Source organism: Pseudorasbora parva, chromosome 18 (genome assembly GCF_024679245.1).
Source record: "Pseudorasbora parva isolate DD20220531a chromosome 18, ASM2467924v1, whole genome shotgun sequence".
In the NCBI taxonomy this organism is placed as follows: Eukaryota; Metazoa; Chordata; class Actinopteri; order Cypriniformes; family Gobionidae; genus Pseudorasbora; species Pseudorasbora parva.
Window position 1 is genome coordinate 7,185,901 of NC_090189.1, and position 24,598 is coordinate 7,210,498.

The 24,598-nt window shown below is 39.0% G+C and overlaps 1 protein-coding gene and 1 long non-coding RNA gene across 2 annotated transcripts in view; one reads left to right on the forward strand and one right to left on the reverse strand.

Annotated features, from left to right (window-relative positions):
• Nucleotides 1-1,738: 1,738 nt before the first annotated feature.
• ark2ca (arkadia (RNF111) C-terminal like ring finger ubiquitin ligase 2Ca) lies at nucleotides 1,739-23,707 on the reverse strand. Its single transcript, XM_067424703.1, has 8 exons — nucleotides 23,433-23,707; nucleotides 6,644-6,842; nucleotides 6,392-6,517; nucleotides 6,123-6,249; nucleotides 4,549-4,653; nucleotides 4,356-4,451; nucleotides 4,160-4,263; nucleotides 1,739-1,874 (listed from the first exon to the last, which is right to left on the reverse strand). Exons 1-8 carry the CDS (start codon nucleotides 23,491-23,493, stop codon nucleotides 1,757-1,759), a joined length of 936 nt encoding a protein of 311 aa, XP_067280804.1. The 5' UTR covers nucleotides 23,494-23,707; the 3' UTR covers nucleotides 1,739-1,756.
• LOC137047128 (uncharacterized) overlaps nucleotides 1,776-24,598 on the forward strand; it is a 32,259-nt gene continuing 9,436 nt past the window's right edge. The window contains exons 1-2 of the long non-coding RNA XR_010899149.1: nucleotides 1,776-1,914; nucleotides 8,276-8,397. This is a non-coding gene — a long non-coding RNA (uncharacterized lncRNA). The remainder of the gene's footprint in view (nucleotides 1,915-8,275; nucleotides 8,398-24,598) is intronic.

Below are 24,598 nucleotides of genomic sequence, written 5' to 3' on the forward strand. Positions count from 1 at the left end.
ATAAATTATGATTGTTAAATACTTAAGGCATTTCAACGGACATAACCCTGTGTAAACGATCAACACGAGCCATCATCCACCAATCAGCACACAGAACACTAGGGGGAGGAGCCGACGCACAGGCAAAAAAACACAGCTCATTGGCTGAAATTAAATCTAGTTTTTTTAGGCCACATTTTTTTGCATTTGGCTTAATATGCAAATTTGACCTAAAAGACACTAAATCAGAAGTTTCAAAAAGTATAATAAAAATATTTGTATTTTGTAAAAATAATAAAATAAATAAATAAAGCACAAGGCCAGAGACCTACACATTGCAAGCATGCTTCCCTTTTTTTAATGTGCATTTTTGCAAACTTCAGTGCTCAAGTGGGGGACGGTGTTCAAACGTCTGCACCATTATTCCAGATGTGCTATTGTTCACAGTGCTAGCTGTAAACATCGTAACAGTTTTATCATAGCAAAAAACGTTGCCGCTTGCATGTGTTTCGGGCCTTGGTGGGGCAAATACGAATAATTCCTGGTGCGTCCTTCACGACCCGCTTGTGTGCTGTTGGCGGATGGTCCTCTATCACACAACATTCTACATTGTAGTTCTAGCAATACAGCATAGCATCCAGCATAGCAACCACGAGGGGAAACCTGTCACACAAGAACATGGTTGGACACGCACAAGCCCCGCCCCCCCTCCAAACACTGCATGTTTTAAATACCAATAATAAATACAGGAACCATGGCAGCGCAGCACCAGAGTGAGGCCGGGCACTTTAGCTATGCTCACATGTGCTTTTTTCAGTAGGCATTTAGGGTCAAAGGTCATGGCAGGGTCTCTCTCTCTCTCGCACACACGCACACGCTCGCTACATGAGTCTGATAATGTTACGGATCGTCACAGCTTAAAGGAGCTAATACACATTCATGCACTCACACATACACACTTCCAGGTGTACCTTGAAACAACAACCCAAGCACAGATGCATGCAACTACTACTGCGCCTATCTACACAAATCCACCAATCACAACATTCTCCGCCTACTTTGTTGTTTTTTTTGTGTATAAGACAACAGCCCTCCTCCTGCTGTCTCGGAAATGAGTTGCTTTTGTGTTTTTGTTGAGCATGTGTTCTTTTTTTGGCTTCTTTACATGCACCGTCGTGCACCACTAACCCAATGACCCATGAAAATATTAACACACATACGATACACGCGCACCAAAATGGTGAACAAGCGTACATACGCACACACGCAAGCCGAAGTAGCTCCAGTGTGTAAGACTAAAGCAGTATTGCAGATCAGAAATACAGTGGACACACACACACACACACTCCAGCAGCTAGATTTGACAGTGTCTTATCCGCTTCATTGTGTATATATATTATAATTAGTGTGTAAGTGTGTGTGTGTGTATTGTATGCAAGCTGAGGGTCTTTAGTAAAGTTCATGGCTTAAGGAATTGCACAAATACACACACATGCTACGGACACACACCATTTCCCTACGGACAGAATCACTCCTTGCGACAGACCCTTTAGTAAGTTCTACCAGCGTGTGTGTGTGTGTGAGTGTGTGAAGTGTCAGTTATTGTCATTGGCTCAGTAAAGCATGTGAGTGTGTGTTTAGTGTGTGTTGGATGGCTCATACACGTGTGTATAGGTAATATACAGTGTGTGGATGGAAATGTCTGTATAGATGTATAAGAGCGAAAGAGAACGTGTGTGTCAGTTATTTGTTAATGCGTGTTATTTCGCTGTGTGTTTCAGCTCTCAGGGGTGAGCTGTGTTTGGATGTCCACTCTGCAGATGGGACACTTTCTACTGGTGGCCAACCACTGATCCACACACGCCTGATGGAACAAGTGCATACAGGGTAACCTCCTGAAAGAGAGACAGAGAGTGATTAGCCCACTTTGTTTTTGTAAGTATAGACATGGTTTATTAAGATGAGAAAGTTAAGCTCAAAGTATACTTCGGTTTTTACATGTTTATTAGTGACAAAAGCACGCAACAAAATTATTAAACGGGTCATGAACTTAGAAATCAAATGTTCCTTGAGCTTTTGACATGCAAGAGGCCATCACACTATAATAATATCCTGTATAATATCTGAAAACGTCCTTATTAGTCCAAAAACAGCTTTTTTTGTAACCAAGCCAGTTAAATCAGTGCATTTCAGCGCAGGCTTTGCAAACACACTTTTACGATATGGACTTAACAGTAATGCAACAACATTACTGCCAACATATAACTATAAGAATAGAATATAATGCTAAATCAGCACTTTTCACAATGAGAGCTGTAATAGTAAAAGCGTGCTAAAAGTTTGAGAGAGTTACACATGTAGAACTTTTTTCATATGCAAAGATGTTAGCCAATCACAGCAGTGAGTGTTTACACTGAACTCTTACAGCAGACACGTCCTTTAAAACAGAGCATTCAGCGCAGAGGCTAAAATCAGGCCAGGAAAAATGCCTTTTATTTATAAATTATGACCATTTTTGATGTAAACATCATAGTAACATTATAAGTGCACCACATGAAACATCATAAAACAATGCAGTTCATAACCCCTTTAAAACTTAAAAATAAATGTTGAAATATAAAAAATAAATGCTAATTCAAAATATTACTAAACACTATAATAGTATATACATAATACAAAAATAACACAGGTATTTTGTAGCATTTATAATGTAGTAAAGAGATTTACAAACTGACCAATTACCCCCTGAAGTTTCAAGTTAATATTTAAATAATTCAACAACACATTGACAGTGAAAGGTGGGATAAGTGTTATTTCAAAACCGTTTTAGAAAAAGGACACGGGCCCGAGTGGAATAACAAACTTGTAGCCAATCAGCAGGTAAGGGGCGTGTCTACTATTGATGTTGAGAAGAGCTCTCGCGCTCGCTCTGTGCACGTCGTTATTCAAAACACACAAGTCACACATGACGGACATTAGCCGAGAACTAGCCTAATATATGCTGCTTCACTATGCTCGTGTGTCATGTTCGCTTGTTTGTCCATTTGCGATCGTATTGTGTCTCACTTCAGCGATGATAGACCTGTTCATTTCCACACCGTATGGAGCGTCTAAATCTCCTCACTGTGTGCTTCAAGCATCAGCTCACACAATGTCTCCGACAAGTAAGATACTATACTCCTAATATATGTTTGCTTACTCTTTTCATGATCTATATAACCCTTATCCAGTCATAATTGTAATATGTCGTTAACTGGACTGTCGTGCTTGTTCTATAGAGTTGTTCATGAGAACGGTTTGATCGCTATCTCTAATCTTCTCATAATTGTAATATGTCGTTAGTTGGACTGTCGGCTCGTGCTATAGAGTTGTTCATGAGAACAGTTTGTGTTTTGTGATTGCTGTAACTCTAATCTTGTCATAATTGTAATATGTTCGTTAGTTGGACTGTGTGCTTGTGTACTATCAAGTTGTTCACAAGAACGGTTTGTGTTTTTGTGATAGAAGGGATGACTTTTTCATTGAATATTCGACCTGGATCCGATACACAGAGATTCTGCCATAGCCGTTGATGCCTCTGGGTTTACGTATGTGTGGGGAGAAGCTATCAATATAGGGGCGAGACCCTTTCGGGGGTAGGGCAGGGGCGTGTTTGTTTTGGTGATTTGAAATACCAACAACGGTTACCAGATAGCCCTTACCCCACCTTTAATTAAATCATATATTTTTATCTACTCCTGAACATCCTGGAGTTCCCTGACAATGGTGTAGTAGTACCGTTCAAACGTTTGGGGTTAGTAAGATTGTTTTGTTATGTTTTTTTAAAGAAAGAAAGAAGAAAAGAAACGTATCATTTCATTAAACAATGATGCATTAAATTGATCAAAAGTTATCTTGAACAGCAGATCCTCATATTAGAATGATTTCTGATAGAGCATGTGACTGAAGACTGGAGAAATGATGCTGAAAATTCAGCTTTGATCACAGGAATAAATTACATTTTACTATATATTCCCATAGAAAACCAATCTCTTAAATTGTAATGATATTTCACAATTATTACCGAATTGATATCAAATAAACACAAGCTTGGTGAGCATTAGAGACTTATGATTAAAAACAATCTTCCGACCCCAAACTTTTGAACGGTAGAGTATAGTTCTTCAGTATTCTACACTACCTGACATCTTCTCCATCCTCCAGCATGGAGAGGCAGATGGTACATTTCTCATCCACATCAGACTCTTCCTCACCCTCACATAACTTCAGATCCAGCGGCTTCCTCTACACACACACAAACAATACAAACAATAAGTATGTTAGCAGCAGAAAACTGGACATGAAAATAAAAATATAAAACCATATGTATTATTAACCTTCTTGTATTTGTGCGGGAAGGTGAATCTCTCTATGGTGGTTTGCACGGCCCCTCTGCTGACGCTTCCCAAACGATCCTCTAACTGCAGCAGCTCCTACACACAATCACAGACTCAGTGTTAAGTAGAGCAAAGCATGACTGTGTGTGTTTGTGTGTGTGTGTGTACTAGTATTCATCTGTGCGTGTGTTACCTCATAACTCTCCCGAACAGCGGAAGAGTGTCTGCTGGGACTCAAGCTCTGCAGCGCCAGCAGGTGGAGCTGTGGATATGGATAATTCCTTATTTCATGGACAACCTGCCAAAAAATACAACATACATGACTAAAACACATCTACATCTCTGTGCTCATTGTTTGAGGACCACATTCACTCACTTAACATATGTTTGTGTGTGTGTGTATATATATATATATATATATATATATATATATATATATATATATATATATATATATATATATATATATATATATATATAATACCAATTTAGGTCAACCAATCACCAAGCAATGCTTAATGTGGTTCAGTCTATCATGGTCAGGTCAAAGTGTCTGAATAATTTTGGTCCCAAATTTTTATACAGTTTTACTGGTAGTCACTTTTTGAAGAATTTTGGGGTATAGTTTACTACTTAAAATGACCTATAGTCTCCTATATATATATATATATACACACACACACACACACACAGTGGGGGAAAAAAGTATTTAGTCAGCCACGCCACCAATCCAATTGTGCAAGTTCTCCCACTTAAAAAGACAAGAGAGGCCTGTAATTTTCATCATAGGTACACTTCAACTATGAAAAAAAATCATGAAATTCACATTTTCTAGATTTTTTTTGCAAATTTTGGTGGAAAATATGTTTTTGGTCAATAACAAAAGTTAATCTCAATACTTTGTTATATACCCTTTTTTGGCAATGACAGAGGTCAAATGTTTTCTGTAAGTCGCCACAAGGTTTTTACACACTGTTGCTGGTAGTTTAGCCCATTCCTCCCTGCAGATCTCCTCTAGAGCAGTGATGTTTTGGGGCTGTCGCTGGGCAACACAGATTTTCAACTCCCTTTAAAGATTGTCTATGGGGTTTAGATCTGGGGACTGGCCAGGCCACTCCAGGACCTTGAAATGCTTCTTACGAAACCACTCCTTCGTTGCCCGGGCAGTGTGTTTGGGATCATTGTTATGCTGAAAGACCCAGCCATGTTTCGTCTTCAATGCCCTTGCTGATGGAAGGAGGTTTTTGCTAAAAATCTCACGATACATGGCCCCATTCACTCTTTCCTTTACACTGATCAGTTGTCCTGGTCCCTTTGCAGAAAAACAGCCCCAAAGCATGAAGTTTCCACCCCATCATTCACAGTAGGTATGGTGCAACTCAGCATTCTTTCTCCTCCAAACACGACAAGTTGAGTTTTAACCAAAAGGTTCTATTTTGGTTTCATCTGACAATATTGGGAATGGGATTGTTAAAAAGATAAGATTCTCCCAATCCTCTTCTGGATCATCCAAATGCTCTCTAGCAAACTTCAGATGGGCCTGGACATGTACTGGCTTAAGCAGGGGGACACGTCTGGCACTGCAGGGTTTGAGTCCCTGGGGGGCGTTGTTACTGATGGTTCTCATTCTGTCTCTCATAGTTTACCTATGACGAAAGTTACAGGCCTCTCTCATCTTTTTAAATGTTAGAACTTTTGTACAATTGGTGACTGACTAAATACACACACACACACACACACACACACACACGTTGCTTAGACACGCACCACCTGGGTGGAGGAGGTGTTCCTGGGGAGGTGGTGCATTCTGGGTGAGGCCAGGTAATGCTGGTAGGGTTGAGGAATCTGCTGCAGAGGATACTGATGTGGCACAGCTGCGTCCACGCTCAAGTCCCTGTAAACACACACACATTTACATTATCAAGAGTCATTTAAAAACACTCAATCAGCAGCAGTGTATTTCCCTTTTTAATCACAAAAATAATTCCTATTGCTTGATGAAATTAGTTTACTGCTGCTTTATATGCAAAACTCACCAGTCAGTGCCTTCCGCCAGATATCTGGGCTGCTGTGGGATTGGCTGTGGGACATGGAGAGCCGGAGCATATTCATATCCTGGGCGTAACCGATGCGTGTTCAGCGGGACTCGCTCCTGCGTGCGTCTGAAGAGTGATAATATGAGGAATAGACCTTTTATTTATCAACGTTTCTCCACACAATGTCTTTTATTTTGAAGACAGCATAACATATTTTGAAGTGTCCAAATACATTAAGGTGTAGTTTTTTACCTGCGCTGCAGTAGCTGTTGCTGGATGAGGTATTGCTGCTGTAAGGCCTGAGGTAGGAAAGGGGGCGGGACTTCCTGGTACTGGGGCGGGGGCAGATGAGGGGGCGGGAACTCAGCAGGCAGAGGCGTTGCTGTAGCAGCCAGGTGAAAATGCCGGCAGGAGGTAGCATGATTATGCTGGTGCCTGCTAAAATGTGCTCCTGTACGGGACAACCAATCACAAAATAGAGAGTCCACTCAACCAATCAGAGATCAGCGACAGCATTTGAAAAAAAATTAAAACAAAGGCGATGTTCAGAATGTCATATTGTTTGCAATATGCAAAATTACCCTAAGATAATAACTGGACCCCGTTTACAGAAACATGATGAGGTTGTGAGACACTCATTGTAGTATAACTTATCATTGCTGTGAAAAAAAATGCACATATTTTTAGCCTTATAGAAAATAATTCATAAATTAATTTATAGATATAATTTTAAATTAAAGTTTGTAGTATAAAGTCCAGTATCCAGTAAATAGTACACTAGTTTTCTATTCTGAATATAGCCAATGAGAAAGCCACACATGTACTTTTTTTGTATTTAATGTGGTAATATTTCCTGCTAAAATTCCACATTTACAAGTTATTTTTACTACAGAGAAACTGTTATTGGCATCAGTAATAATGATATGAAATAATAAAAAATAAATAACTACATAAAAATTAAATAGTTATTGTTGATGCAGAAAAACTGTCAATTTAGTATTAGCATCAATAACATTAAATTAAATAAAAATTAAATACAGTTATTGTTACTACAGAAAGTCAATACAAATTTTAAATAGAGTAAATATAAGTAAAGTATAAGTCAATATAAGTAAAATAGTAGGGAAAATAATACATAAAAAAGGCTAGTTAATGTTACTACTGAAAACTGTTATTAAATAAAACGCTAAATAAATGTACATACATAAATAAATAAAACTTAGTGTTACTACAGAATACTGTTAAAATGTGTATTAGAATCAATAAAAATAAAAATGATATCTAAAATAATGGTAAAATAATCGAACATTACTAACAAAACAATAAAATAGTTATTGTTACTACAGAAAAGTTATAGTTTGATATTAGCATCAATATACTTAAATAATAAATTAAATAAAACTTAAATACAGTTTGTTACTAAAGAACACTGTTATAAATATATTAGCGTCAACAAAATTAAATCAAATAATAAATACAAATAAAATACATACTGCTACTACAAAAAAAAAAAACGTATTTGGTATTAAATAAAAACAACCAAATACAAATGTTATAAATTAAAACTAAAGTTGAATAAACTAAAATAACAATACAATTATTATAATTGTATGTATATAGTATTATACAAATAATACAATTACAGTAATACAAAATAAAAATATATATAGAAATTAAGAAAAATATAGAAATTAAATAACAGTAAATACATTAAATTTGAAACCATTCTTAAAGCTTCTTACATATTTTGAGATATCATAGGCCTATTAATTATGAATGCAGAGTAGTAATATCTGAAGTAACTATGGCAATCTGGTAGAAACTGTGGTTACCATGGTAAATATTTGCATAAGTGTACGGGTTGTTGTGTAATCTTATCAACAGGACCAGAGGCCGTTCTGATGGATGTCCTGCTTTAGAGAATATTACCTGTTCTTTATTTAACTGAAGCCAGGTGACGATTCATACGCGGTGACCTGCTGGATCTAACGGCTGCGTTACTGCAGGTAAGGACTCATTCTTTATCTGGATTACCACAGATCTAACTCATCCCATTCCCCCGGGATTAGCCGTGCTTTCTTTGAGGGAAATATACTGCGCCTAACTGTGTCAGACTGGAGGCCTGGTTTAATAGGAAATCTATTGGACCTAATGACAGGCGTTTATGAGCTCTGGACATGGCTGATTCAGCAGTCAAACGGATTCAGTGACGGACATAACACAGACAGATGGAGGGGTGGGGGGTTTCAGGGACACGCGGAGGGGGAGGGAACGATGGGATTGGAGAGGGGGAGGGTAGAAAAATGGAGGGGGAGGGAAGGAGTGTTTGACAGCTGCTCCTCAAAGTTCTATTTCAGCCGCTCAGCTGTCCGACTCTCACACACACTTACAAAATAACTTCTGCTTCCAACAGGAAACCTGCTTTGGTCATGCAGTAAAACCCTTTATAGAAGGCTATTATAATACTTGATTTTGGTGGGTCATTCGTGTAATTTTTCTGTCATTGATTTGCTGCTCAAGAAACATTTCTTATCAACAATGTTGAAAACAGTTGTCCTGCCTTATATTTTTGTGGGAAATGTGATATTTATTTGAAATAGAAATCCGTTGAAACATTATGTTCACCTTTAATGTGTCCTTGCTGAATGAAAGTATTCGTTTACTGACCTCAAACCTTTTGAATGGTGTAAATACTTGCATACATACATATAGCTGTGCTGGTGTTCTTCCAACTTAGGCTATTAAAACACTCCAAATGCATATTTAAAATGCCTTCAAGTTTGATATGGCAAAACACACTCTTTTAGTGTGATCATGACTAGAAGGCTAATTATTACTCCTTACATGTTTTGTTGAATGTGTTAAAACTGAAATGTTTTATGTCATGTTTAAATCTTAATATGCAGAAGCTGACTGTAACCATCACCCCTCCTTGAGTACTGAAGTTTGTTCCAGCCCCAGAAACGTATGTGAAGTATGCACAACATGACTGCATGCTTGCTGTGTGTTGGTCAGGCATTCATATCTGCTTTAGTGTTGTAAGTGCCGATTTACACAGAACATGTTTTTCCATTCCACTGCTCAACTTTTCCATTGATTTTCAGTGTAAACGCAGTAGAAACAGTTGCACTCTAGAATGCCATGGATGTGTCTGAAATCACCCCATATACTCTTAAAGGAGTCCTATAATGCCATTTTTATACAAGTTAATATGATTCTTTAGTGTCTAAATTAAAACTTTGTAATATACTTTAATTAAAAATTCTCATTAGTATTGTAAGAAAACACTAATTTTACCTGGTCAGTAACAGCTCCAATTTCGGTGCATATGGCTTTAAATGAAGAATGACCCCGCCCCTCTGTTATGTGGGGCGGGGCGAGGAGTGTTGCCATTGACAACAGAGGCGAAAGAACTGCTACTGGAGTCTCTGAGAGGACAGATCATAGACCGTAAAAAAGATCAACTCTATCAATTTGAAGTCGGACAAGGACAAGGACAAGATCACAGCTCCAACGAAATTCGACATGTAAGGCTAAACAGGACATTTCTGAATGGTAGGTTACCGTAATGTCACTTTGATCTGTCTTTATGTACTGGCAGGGGTAATATTAGCACGAATTCTATGTGTTTACTGATGTATACCTTAGTTCATTGACAGATTGATGTTACACCTAATGCCAATAAAAACTTTTTTTTCGGTTTGTCAGTGATGCGTAATGTTATCTATAAATTGTAATAACTGTTACAACACGATTTATTTTTAGACAGTAACAGACACCGTTATAAACCATCTACAAAATTAAGCTTAGTGTAAACTTACCCAGCGTTCACAGTTTGTAATAACACAATAACCATAACGTGTTGTTCATTTTAAACGTGGGATTATGAATTATATTGAGAACATCATACATAGAAAGCATGTCGTAATTTAACGTTACCCTGTAAACTTTAGCTGCAGATCATCGTGAAGCGTTTCAACTTCTTGTGGAGGGGCAGCATAAACACGAAGAGCTGGTACAGATCTTTATTCAGGAGCAGCTGAATTAAATGTTCAGATTTAGGAACATCAGAATGACCTGCTGTGTTCATTATTACACCCAAGAACAGAACACTACAATCGCCTAGTGTCTCTACTTATACTATGGCGGACTGTAACGACCAGACATATAGATTTGAAACCTATATGATGTCTATGGTAACGACGACAGTTTGCGCTCGCTTGGGATTAAATTGCTGTCAATCAACAGTCGCGGGAGGCGTGTCGGATCGTGTGACGTCACACGTCGAAAGGCTCTATTTGAGACAGGGGAAAACATATAAAGAGATAAAAAACACTTGATGGATTTTTTATCATTATAGGATGGTTGTGAACAGGCACTGCCAACACATTTCCATACAATCATCTTGTAAAAGTGCAATACCATTATATGACCCCTTAATAGGGCACTATTTGAAGGGAGAGCCATTTGTAGTGGTGTCCGAAACCATAGTGAATGTCATGGAGTGGACCCATTCAATCCCACAATGCACCAGAGTAACAACCGATGAACTGTGAGAGTTGTGCGCTGAATTAATTTCTCTAACCAGATGGTGCCTGCAGCTGAATCCTCCATCCAATTTCCAAACTGCTGGTCCAATTTTGGTACTAATATCATAGGTATAAATATAACTTGTTTAAATTGTCTAACTAAGGTTTATACATGCTAGTTTACATAGCCAACTTGAAAAGATTTATCTGCACTCTGCTAAGTTTCAAATGATTATTAAACAGCACGCAGAAACTTCCAGGGCAGAAAAGGGGCAGCCCTTTCGGTGCACAGTGTCCGGATTCACTCACTCGCTTTCATTCACTCCCTCAAGTGAACAATATTATTGGAGTAATGTAGGGAATAGTGAGCAATTTCAAACACAGCTTCTGTCATGCGCGACATGCAATAGACAAGCGCACAACAGTTAAAGATGTCAGTCTAGCTAGCATGTTTACATTGAAAAAACTATGGCAGTGAAATGGCCAAATGAATTCTGTGAGAACGGCCCCAACGCTATAGGTAAAGATTCCGAAGACGCCATGGCAAAAAAATAAAATAAAATAAAAATTGATGAATTATACCACTTCTTAAAGGAACAGTTCACCCAAAAATGAATATTGTGTCATCATTAGCCGCTTTCCACCATCGGGCCAAACGGTTCTTATTGCTGACCTGGGTCAGATGGTATGGTTCTGGTTTCATTTTCCACTGTGGGGCTGATGACGGCTAGCCTAGAAATCTAGATAGACCCTAATGCCAGCGAGTGTCATCTAGCAATTCTCCAGACTTGTGAGCTGGAAAAACCAAACTCTGGTCAGGCCAAGATATTTCAGATATTTCTTTTAATTTTATTATTAATTTGTGTTTATGTCACTCAAATAGAGCGCTTAGCCAATAGCCAGCTACAGAGAAACTGGTAGCAAGGCAACGGACAAGTGACCAATCCTGAGTGGCAACGTCATGTAATGGATTCTACCAGCACGGTTAGACAACCATGCCAAGAATTACGTGCTGAGAATGGTTTGTAATCGTGCCGTGCCGTGCCGTAGTAATTTGGTGCAAAATATCTATAATAAAAATGGAAGTTGCTACAATCAGTGAAGAAACTGTGGCTCTTTTGCCCATCATAAATGCTATCTGTAGTCATCTTGCGTTCAGATACTGGTGTTCGTGAAAAACTTCGGGGGAGGTCTTTATTACCAAATTATTCGGCTCCACTATAAATTAGGTGGCCTTAACTATGTACTTACATAACAAAATAAGTACAACATACTTGTTGTTTCATATTGTATTGCACAGGGATGCAAACGGGTGAGGAGTTGATTGAGGAGGAGATCTATGATTGCAAAACACTTTTGCTGATATTGAGATGGGATATGGGTAAAGTTAGAGACAGGTGTGGTGGTGTGGGTTAGTTTAAGGGTAAAGTTAGGGACAGGTGTGGTGGTGTGGGTCAGTTTAAGGGTAAAGTTAGGGTCAGGTGTGGTGGTGTGGGTAAGTTTAAGGGTAAAGTTAGGGTCAGGTGTGGTGGTGTGGGTTAGTTTAAGGGTAAAGTTAAGGACAGGTGTGGTGGTGTGGGTCAGTTTAAGGGTAAAGTTAGGGTCAGGTGTGGTGGTGTGGGTCAGTTTAAGGGTAAAGTTAGGGTCAGGTGTGGTGGTGTGGGTAAGTTATGGGTAAAGTTAGGGACAGGTGTGGTGGTGTGGGTGAGTTTAAGGGTAAAGTTAGGGTCAGGTGTGGTGGTGTGGGTGAGTTTAAGGGTAAAGTTAGGGACAGGTGGGGTGGTGTGGGTCAGTTTAAGGGTAAAGTTAGGGTCAGGTGTGGTGGTGTGGGTGAGTTTAAGGGTAAAGTTAGGGACAGGTGTGGTGGTGTGGGTGAGTTTAAGGGTAAAGTTAGGGTCAGGTGTGGTGGTGTGGGTAAGTTATGGGTAAAGTTAGGGTCAGATGTGGTGGTGTGGGTTAGTTTAAGGGTAAAGTTAGAGACAGGTGTGGTGGTGTGGGTAAGTTTAAGGGTAAAGTTAGGGTCAGGTGTGGGTGAGTTTAAGGGTAAAGTTAGGGTCAGGTGTGGTGGTGTGGGTAAGTTATGGGTAAAGTTAGGGTCAGGTGTGGTGGTGTGGGTGAGTTTAAGGGTAAAGTTAGGGACAGGTGTGGTGGTGTGGGTGAGTTTAAGGGTAAAGTTAGGGACAGGTGTGGTGGTGTGGGTTAGTTTAAGGGTAAAGTTAGGGACAGGTGTGGTGGTGTGGGTTAGTTTAAGGGTAAAGTTAGGGTCAGGTGTGGTGGTGTGGGTTAGTTTAAGGGTAAAGTTAGGGACAGGTGTGGTGGTGTGGGTTAGTTTAAGGGTAAAGTTAGGGACAGGTGTGGTGGTGTGGGTTAGTTTAAGGGTAAAGTTAGGGGCATGTGTGGTGGTGTGGGTTAGTTTAAGGGTAAAGTTAGGGACAGGTGTGGTGGTGTGGGTTAGTTTAAGGGTAAAGCTAGGGACAGGTGTGGTGGTGTGGGTTAGTTTAAGGGTAAAGTTAGGGTTAGGTGTGGTGGTGTGGGTTAGTTTAAGGGTAAAGTTAGGGACAGGTGTGGTGGTGTGGGTTAGTTTAAGGGTAAAGTTAGGGTCAGGTGTGGTGGTGTGGGTTAGTTTAAGGGTAAAGTTTGGGACGTGTGGTGGTGTGGGTAAGTTTAAGGGTAAAGTTAGGGTCAGGTGTGGTGGTGTGGGTTAGTTTAAGGGTAAAGTTTGGGACGTGTGGTGGTGTGGGTGAGTTTAAGGGTAAAGTTAGAGACAGGTGTGGTGGTGTGGGTGAGTTTAAGGGTAAAGTTAGGGTCAGGTGTGGTGGTGTGGGTGAGTTTAAGGGTAAAGTTAGGGACAGGTGTGGTGGTGTGGGTGAGTTTAAGGGTAAAGTTAGGGTCAGGTGTGGTGGTGTGGGTAAGTTTAAGGGTAAAGTTAGAGACAGGTGTGGTGGTGTGGGTGAGTTTAAGGGTAAAGTTAGGGACAGGTGTGGTGGTGTGGGTAAGTTTAAGGGTAAAGTTAGGGTCAGGTGTGGTGGTGTGGGTTAGTTTAAGGGTAAAGTTAGGGTCAGGTGTGGTGGTGCGGGTTAGTTTAAGGGTAAAGTTAGGGTCAGGTGTGGTGGTGTGGGTAAGTTTAAGGGTAAAGTTAGGGTCAGGTGTGGTGGTGTGGGTGAGTTTAAGGGTAAAGTTAGAGACAGGTGTGGTGGTGTGGGTTAGTTTAAGGGTAAAGTAAGGGTCAGGTGTGGTGGTGTGGGTAAGTTTAAGCGTAAAGTTAGGGACAGGTGTGGTGGTGTGGGTAAGTTTAAGGGTAAAGTTAGGGTCAGGTGTGGTGGTGTGGGTGAGTTTAAGGGTTAAGTTAGAGACAGGTGTGGTGGTGCGGGTAAGTTTAAGGGTAAAGTTAGGGTCAGGTGTTGTGGTATGGGTAAATTCAAGGGTAGGTTAAGATATAAGGGAAGAGTCAACAGTGTAATTATGAATGTAACTGCAGAAATTACAAATGTAATTCCATGCAGCTAATTTTAAAAATGCAAGTGCAAAATAAAACATGTACAATAAGTGCTTTGCATCAAATGATTCATTAAAATGTTAGTACGTTGTAGTCAAGACCAACTAAAATAAACTGGGTTCAAGCATTCTAATGACAGACTTTGGCTCAAGCATTTCAGAACGACCAAACCAACATTTGAGATGCTGTGCGATGCGATTTGTCCACTAGTTAGTTCAGTTATCCAATTACAGCCTCTTTTGATCCAGTGTCACATGAGTGTTTTAGTTGAGCATCAAAGGATTTATCCTGCAAATGTGTTTCCATTGAAGTTTATGTGCATGTCTTTGTATTGGATACAATTTTTTATTCATTTTTGAGCACAATTGAGCACTCAAGTTAATGCACATTTTGGCGTTATCATCCAGTTTTTTTAATGTGATGCACCAAAATGCACATCAAATAGATTGATGGAAACATTTATTCACACTCATGTTGTTCCAAACCTGTAACACTTGAGATATTTAAGAACAAGTACAAACATTGTTTGGAGAGAAAAAAGGGGGGAGGGTGTGTAAATGAAAGAAATATAATTTTTGGGTAAACAATATCCTAATCACTCATTTCTAACAGTACGTTGAAGGAAACACTGTTGATTTTGAATGGCATTTTTTCCTGAGGAGAATACAAGGGCAAAATTGTGTTGTAAAAGGTCACGGGAAACATTTTTAAATGTTTAAAAGTCTCCGGCCCTGGGAAACAGAAACACGGTTGCACTCAAAGGAGATGGTGGAGTGCAAAAGTGCAGAAACTCTTGATATAGAATTGTTATGGTCTCATTTCATGCCGTCTTTGGAGAAGAGAACAGAGGAGAAACCGGTGATTTTCTCAGTGGGAAATATTCCCCGGGGCTCCAGAGATTCGAGCAAAACTCTTAGATCAGCAGAAACGTATGGAGTGTGCAGTTCACGCGCTCTGAATTCTAATGATCTTTTCCCTCTGCTTCCCTCAGAAACCCAGGCAAAAATATTGATCAGTGAATAATTGTGCGATGTACTCGCCTTCCAGTATATTGCACATTGTTTGTCCCTAAGAAACCATGAACCCCTCTTCTATCTGAGATTATGATTTTCGAGTGAGTTAAAACACTCTGACCTCCATCATTAGAAACAAAGGTCATCGCCTGAAGGTCAGGTCACAGAATTTAATGAGTTGTGTTAAGGTTGAACCTCACTCAGATGCATTTTATTCTTCCCTTATGGCCTGACCCTTCACCTCTAACACTTTCTATCCGATGATCCTTTTAACTAATTACTAATCACATTTACTCAGACCTTCATTTCTGGATGTTTAGTTTTCTCTGTAGGCTCTATATTCTAGATTGATTATCTTTGAGACTCTATATAATGCTGGGTTCAGACTACACGATAGTAACCCGAGCTTGGCACGATCCGTTTGATGCAGGGTGATTCATAAAATACAATAGGCATCATGATGTAGCATAGGTCATAAACCCCACCCTCTCCGTGTAATCTAACAGAGTGGTGCAGGTACGACGTCACTTTGTAGGCAAACCGGTAGTTAGCATCACGCTGGTTCCCTCAAGAAAACCCAATAGGATTTTCCCATATATAGGCTTTTGGATTAACCGCTAAAAACAAGCTCTGTGATCAACGAAAGTTAAGCCTAAATGGAGTTGCCAGAAGTAAAAGGCTAAAGGTAGGCTATAAACCAACTACACCATGGTCACTCGAATTCAACGTCACCATCAAGCTTCCGACAATTCTTTTCAGGTTTCCCACATTTTCCCACGTTTGAGTTAGACTATGAGCACAATGAGCCTGTGAAAGTGGACTGAGTTTACCTGCTCGGCATGATGACGTTTAACCTCCTCGACAGCCTTGGTAGTCACATTTAGACAATTGTTAGCAACCGCCTTTTGCTACTGGAATAATATACAAAAATACAATATTTTTGTATTTTATGTTGTGTAATAAAACGTGATAGTGCCTTGAGATTGTGTTCACCACAGACCTTATTTCAGCCATTTAACCAAAACCTCATTCAAAAAACCCATTGACTCCAGGACGATTGAACCGGTAGTGCTTAAATGCTAACTCGCTTCCGGGTTTTGGCCTATAAAATGATGTCATACCTGCACCACTCTATGGTACCGAATTAACAATCAACTGACACTCCAAATACATTTCTTTTTCCAACGACGGTTTCTGTCATCTTAGGTAGTTTTTAATCATTCTGATGTAAATTCAAGTGTTCGTCTAAAAATGTTTTTATTAAATTTTGGTCCATTGTGTAATCTTTATAAGGATCTATTGACAGAAATGCAATATAATACACACAGCTACGTTTTTAGTGGTGTATAAAGACCTTGCATAATGAACCGTTCTGTTTAATTACCTTAGAATGAGCATTTCTATCTCAATACACCGTGGGTCCCATTACAGTGAAGACAGCATTTTGCGACACCATGTTTCTACAGTAGCCCTAAACGGACAAACTGCTCTACAGAGCGCTAGCCACTCTCTGCTGCCTCGGGCCCTGATCACACAGAATGCGTTTTTCAATGCATTTCGGTTGGCAGAGCGCATTATGCACGCTGCTTATGTGCCCTGGGCGCCTCTCGTTTTAACTCCTTGCTGCGCCTCACGTTTTTGAAGCGCACGAAGTTAAAAAAAGTTAACTCTGAGCGGGAAAGCGTGCAACGTCATCACGTTTATTTTATGTCGTCCAATTGAATGAATGGAGAGGCGGGCATTCCATTGTGTTGACCGTTACATTGATCTGACTGACAGTACAGGTGATTCGGGGGTTGCCTAAAAACATTAAATAAATAAATAAATAAATAAAAACAGCACACTGCTCTTTTCTGAATGAAAAAAAACGCCAACCAAAAAAGGGAGTGCAGTGCGCCTCGCGTTTCCGAACCTGAAAAACGCGTTCTGTGTGATCGGGGCCTCAGACAACATCTTTGTCCTGTGTGGGCCACCGTAGCTTCTCTATGTGCTTCAAAAGAGAGGGGTTGGTGGTAGACTTCGCCGCTAGATACAGCTTAAATTTACACACTGAATCTTTAAGGTGGTTATTTGATGCTAAAAACAGGGTGTGACGTAGCCTAATGGTTGACAGCTGAGATTGCGCTTCTCTGAGCCACCAACTGACTTTTTTCGGGATATTCAAGAAAAGATTGGAGCTTTATCTTTAATTTCTACATTTTCTTAACAGATTATTTCCCCCCGACATTGAGTTGTTCTATAGTAAACTGTAGGCTACTAACCGATTCCGCAGGAGTGTGGGCGGGGTCTTGAAACCGCGGCTCCAATACATGCTCAGACGCAGGCTTCAAGATTTTAGCGCCATATTGGGACATGACAGAGGCTTTACTTTTTTACAAATTGAAGAGACTGAAGGGGCGTCGTCCATCTTTTTTTCAGGGTTTATGATTTCGACACCTCTGATGCATACCAATAGAGACACAGAAGTGCTCTTCTGTACACAGCTTTCAAACATGGCGAAACGAAAGAGACGATGGCATGGACCTTATTTAGAGCAGCGCCATGATAGGTATGAAAGCAAGGCTGTGAGGGATAGACTTACCGTGTTTTCACTGGCATCCGCTGTAAAAAGCTCATAGATCCTTTATCATTTTCCATAGCTCATGTGTTTTTGTCTACTGAAATTACTTGGAAGGATATCGTTGACAGTGTTTCGTCAGTAGAACAATCCAAAAACATTAAAAAATAGTACAGTCCTATTACGAGATGTTACGCCTATCCCTCACAGCCTCGTTTTGATTCCTGTTAAAGATGGCGTTGCTATGAATAAGGTTGCTAGGAGGAATTCTTTAGTTTTTGGGCTTTTCTGATTTCAACAAAGCCAGTACAAAACGTGGCGCTTCGGCAGCCATTGTTTGTTTACATTCTGATTCTGAAAGTCAGTCATGGCTCCGAGCCTGTCACTACTAGCTCCGCCTTCTCGATGAGATCACGCAGACACACACGTCGGGAAAAATTTGTCGGGACACAACATGTAGTGGTAGTTTCTTACCCACACAATTTAGGAGTCATAAATCGCATCATAAACAAAAATAGTGTAGCCTGAACCCGGCTGACATTTACGACTGTTCATCCAAACAACAATCAAAAAGTATGTGTATAAATAAACATCATTAGATTTTAAACATATACAAAAACATCCCAGAACTATTTTGGTTGGTTTTGAGTTAATGTTTTGAATTAATCTAGACTGTTAACAGAAGATATCAGAAAGGTTCAAACCATTTTATTTTCATAACCGTTCAAATGTTTGGGGTCAGCAAGATTTTTTAAAAGAGGTCTCTTCTGCTCACCAAGGCTATGCAGTTGTATATATATATATATATATATATATATATATATATATATATATATATATATATATATATATATATATATATATATATATATATATATATATATATATATATATATAAATAAATAAATAAAGTAAAATCTATTGTGAAATATTCCAATTTAATGAAACAGTTTTCTAATGTTAATGCATTTTAAAATGTAATTTATTCCTGTGATCAAAGCTGAATTTTCGGCATCATTACTCCAGTCTTCAGTGTCACATGATCCTTCAGAGATCATTCAAATATGAGGATTTGCTGCTCAAGAAACATTTCTTAAATTTAATGCATCCTTGCTGAATAAAAGTTCTTTAAAAAACAAAAACAAATCTTACCATTCCCAAACCTTTGAATGGTTTAAATGATTTGAGGTTATGTTGACTAAATATTGATTTTCACTCAAAACCCATCTCTCCGTGAGAAAAAAAATGAGAACGAGATACACTAACGCAGGAGGTCAGATAGTGAAATGCAGATGGGATGTGTGTGACTTGAAGTGACTATTTTGCCTCCATATTTGTGAGTGCACATTCCCATGATTCACTTTGGCAAGTGGGAGGAGCTGAGAAATGACTCGAGGGAGGGGCCAAGGAGGCCGTAGAGTGGAGTGGGAGGGGTTTGAGGGTACGACACATGGAAATCAGCAGAGAGCACACTGAGGGTTAGGGGAAAATCTACAGTCTTTATTGGAAAATATTAGTATGAGTGGAATTGTGTGATCATAATAATAATAATAATAGTAATAATAATAATAATTCCATGCAAATAAAGAGCGAAGGCAAGGCCCAACCATGCTCCATAAAGTTAACATAACAGAAGCAGCATCCAATGGGTAGATGTGTATGCTACAACACGTCAGTACAGCAGGACATGTCTACACAAAGATACATTGGAGTTTGCTGTTCAATGTTCCAAAACAAAGAAACAATCAAAATCAAGAGAAAAATAATAAACATGGTCATGCATTACAGCCTAGTACAGGAACAGAAGGCAGAGAACCACAACCAAAGAAATAGAGACATTTCGATACTAGGAGGACTTCTACAGTGCAGTTCTAGTGATCCCTGTAAAGTGGATGACATTGGCGCTCGCACAGCGCTAGGAGCGCCGCTCGGTAGCGCTAGGCTAATGCTGGCGTTGCAGCATGGGTAAATCAAATGAATGAGGGGCGTTTGAGCGCTGGTCGGGTGCCGTGTGCCAGTCAAGAAGAGCCGGAAACTACTTCTTGTTACTTTCGGAGAGTCACTTTATTACATCCAAACTGAGGACAAAATATGCCATTTAGGTCGTCTTTAACATTGCCATATGAACTTTTAAAAGGTCTTGAAATCATTTCGAGATCAATATAGCTTCTTTGAAAATAATACCACAACACATGTACATTATATAGACATTATGCACCAGAGAAACAAGAACGCAGCCATCTTTAGAATTTTGAGTTTGAACTTCCGTTTTTGCGTCAGCTTTTTATATTTCTATGGCATCACGGTCGAAAAGGAATTAGCCGGTGAACTCGATTTACTTAATAGAGTTAACAAAAATGATCATGAGCTTTGTAATGTCTGAAGTGGATGTCAAATATCAGTAGATCGGACAGATTGTAAAACGAGCGGTTTATTCATAAATCCGTAAAATTTTACCTTCATGCTGTGGAATTACAAACCGGAAGACAGAACACAACGAACGCGGCGCTGAAAAGGCACTGCTTTCAACGGAAAACTATCGTCGTTCATTTACACGACAATGGTGTTTTGAGAGCCTGAAAACGCAAGGTTATGAAAGCGATGCCTTGACAGTCTCCATGTAAACAATAAAAACATGAATTTGTGAAAACTGTGACATCATGCTTATTATGTTCACACAAGCGTATTAAGTGTTTGCGGGGTGACAGTGACATCGCCAACTACTGGCCTGGCATGCACAATACAGCCTTTTTAGTCATTTTTGCAGATGTGTGTGAACGGGATCGTTTTGACAACATTGCCGTCGGTTTTTAGTACATCATTGTCATGTAAACATACCATTAAATAGAATAATTCACTCACTCTCATTTCGTTCCATACCCATATACTATCATTTTATTCCGTGTAACAAAAGACTATTTTAGGCAGCTCTTTTCCTTAAACAGCCACTCACAGTGACTAAAAAAATACACCATTACTGCATATGACTTAGTCACTTGACCGTTTAGTGTGAGGATTTTAGAGCTTCTGTGGAGAAAATTATCAGTGAACAATATCTTACATTTTACTCATCAAAAGACTTGAAATATAGTGCACGAGTCATTTAAATCAAGGTTATTACCTAAAACTATTAAAGACATTTTTGTTAATTGCAAAAGCTGCTATAAAATATGAAGGTAAGACGTTATTTTATATTACTACATGTACTTACTATAGTAATAATACTATAATAGTAGTAATAATTGTTACAATTAATATTACTCCATACTTATGAGCAAGTAACGACTTCCTCTTAAAATAAAGTGGAACCAATAACAATACTAGATGAAAAAAATAAACATTTACAACTATCTGAAAAAGTTGAAGCACTGACTAAATGAATAAATTCAACCTAAACGATAAAAATGACAAAAGCACAGCTTTCTCTCCACTAAATTTTGAGCTTTTGTTTTAGATGTGTACATTAATACTTATATATTTAATATTTCTAAAATAAAACTGGTTCAAACTGCCATTATGGTGTTTTTTGGTCCATAAAGATCCTTAAACATCTTTTGTCTTGGACTAAACAAACAGCATGTGGGTTTGGAACGGCATGAGGGTAAATGGTGACAGAAACTATTTCCTTAAGGACGATGGTATAGATTCAATTATTAATGGTTGGCCCCAGGAGGCAAAGGGTCACCGAGAGAGATATTATCGATCCGAACTGTACATAAATAATTAGTAAATTAAAAAAGGAACACGTTGAGCTTCTCTAGCAAGTCCAAATGTTGGGCGAATCCCACCGGCACAGCACACCCTCCCAAAAGACGAGACAGAGACAAGTGTTTAGGGGTCGATCAAGCCCGGCTATGATCGAGTGAGAGGCCAATACATCCACTTGACAGAAATTTACAGCAAAAATGTTGGTCTATCCACACTGAGAATGGGACAAATCACAATGACAGTCGTAAAAAAGCTAAATGCTACAATGAGTTGTTATTTTCGTCAAAGCAACAATGACCATTTAAAAATAAGAAGACAAGAGGATTCTTCTAGAGAAGAGAGAGTGTTATTCTGCAGTCGGTTACACAGGAGGATATAAACTGGATGAGTGAGAGTTTGTTTGTAATGTCGTCTTCAGATGGAAAGAGAGGGAATGAGAAGAGGGAGTCACAACACAGCTAGATGCAGGGCAGGCAGAGGCTATAGCACAGCAGCGGCGGGTGATCGTTAGATACACAATGGAAGGGAACAGAGCTCTGAAAAAATGCGGTATGTAGAATCAGCCCCCAGACTATGGAACAAGGAAAAAAATAGAAACAAATACAAGCACAATCAATGAAACCATCGGTGCTAGGGCACGGCTACAAAATGCACCTTAATATTATTATTATTATAGCACACATATTGATGCATTTGTTTTTTCTGCTGGTGTAAAATGCACACACTACTGTATTAGTTAATTACAAACATTTTATATACAGATGCACCTCATTTTACAATTGCACATTTTATGTACGAATGCATCTTTTTCTGCTGGTGCAGCAAAATGCATAACATAACATATTAAATATAAATGCATCTTCGGTTGGTGCGGCATTATGGAATTCCAAAAGCTGCTAAAGTACACTATTATCATAATTTTAATGCACAGAAACTCGATTATGGATGCACCTTTTTTTTTTCCTGTCCAGACATGGCTGACTAAGGTGGGATTTAAGATTCTGACGTTTTTTTCCTTCTTCTCTCCATTAGAGCAGAATAAAACACGCAATGCAAACTGCAATCGATGATTAGATGCTAAAACGACCCGAAGCCAATTTGTCATGCATTCATCCTGTAAAAGCGTAAATCAGGAGCAGGTTCAGCTGAGGATATTTTGTGCCACTGCAGCTGCCCATCAGTACACTGACTGCTGAAGCCATGTTTAATTATTCATAAACAAAACCGCACACGGCGGAACGGATGTGAGGGAATTTAACGGATCGTAGCGCGTTATGTACACCGCAACGAACTAAAACGCTGCCAAAGCTGTCGACGCTGCAAACGCACTACTTTGTCGATTATAACATGTAACGTTAGGTTCCCGTTTGTTGCAACGACAGCTTCGTTTGACGCGCCCCAATAGGGTGCTATACACGAGACAAATACGCAGAAATGCGTTGTTTATTCCTTTTTAAACGCATATGCGTTCTGACACAAAGGATGACGCTAACATAGTCCGCGTTGTTCAAATTGTGACCTGATAACTATTTTTCCAGCGAATCAAAACATATCTGGTATATATAAATATGATGTGTTTTTCTTAAATGTTACCCCACTAAGCAAATCACTCTGTATTTGTGTTGTAAAATACGCGACGCTCCGGCAGGCCAGCAGCCTTTGATAACGTCCGCGCGACCCTCACGCGCTCATAAAAAGCTGACGAGAGCGCGTGCGACAGTAAATAAAACGTAATTACCTCTACTTCTGACGGAACCGAAGACGGGAAGAACCAGATATCCGACGTGCACTAACACCATCCTGGCTCCTTTGTTGCTGTGCTGCCCATGGACACCTTCGCCTTCCAATACGAGACCATTCAAAATGCAGCCCAGACGCCAGCTGCCCGCACACAAAGAGAACGGCAGCCAATCAGCGGGGCCGCCGCCGCTTCCTGTGGCTCGGGCTTCGTCCAATCAGAGCGCTCGGCACGGCGGCGAGTCTTTTGTGAATTAGCCGTAGGGGGGTTTGACATCATCAGAGTGGACGCGGCGGAAACGCGCAGCGAATAAAACGCGTCAAGATGTGTAAACTATGACGTCAGTGTGTGAATAGTGTATAGATAAAAAAAAATGCTGTTTAAAAATAGTCTAGGGTTATGCAATCAGTCTATTTTTCTCGTAAAGGAATGCTCCAGGTTAATTATAAATACCTACGTTGGTTATGGTTAAATAAATAAATACTGGGCAAAATTAGGGATTTGAACAAACCACTACCCCTAAATATTGGGTTACTATATTGAAGTGATTCAATAAATTGGTTGGAAAACCTCTAAAACAGGTTTTAACCTGAGCTATACACATGGAAAATTAAATAAATAAACAAATAAGATTAAAATAAATGTAATAAAACTGTGATTAAAAATAGTAGTTATTATTCTATTAAACAGATTAAATTAGATTGAAATAAAAAAAATGTTGATTAACATAATTTCTTATTAAATTAAAATAAATAAATAATACATTTAACACAATTACACACATCAATACACTGTAAAAAATTATTTAGAAAAAAAGTTACCTGGTTGCCTTAAAATTTTGAGTTCACTGAAATTAAAATTTTGAGTTAATACAATGAAATTTTTTTTTGAGATTCGACAACCTTTATTAAAATATTGTTAAAAGACTTTGTAAGCATATTGGGTAATTGTGTGTGTTTTATTTCTGATAATGCAGTGAAACATGCCAAATAGTGCTATTTTCATGATTTATCAAATTTTTTATATCGTTCAGATTCAAAAATATTTTGAGTTTCTATTTATTAAACTAATTTCCTTCATTGTATCAACTCAAAGTTTTAATTTCAATGAACTCACAATTTTAAGGCAACCAGGTTACTTACTTATTTAAGTTAAACCAACAAAAA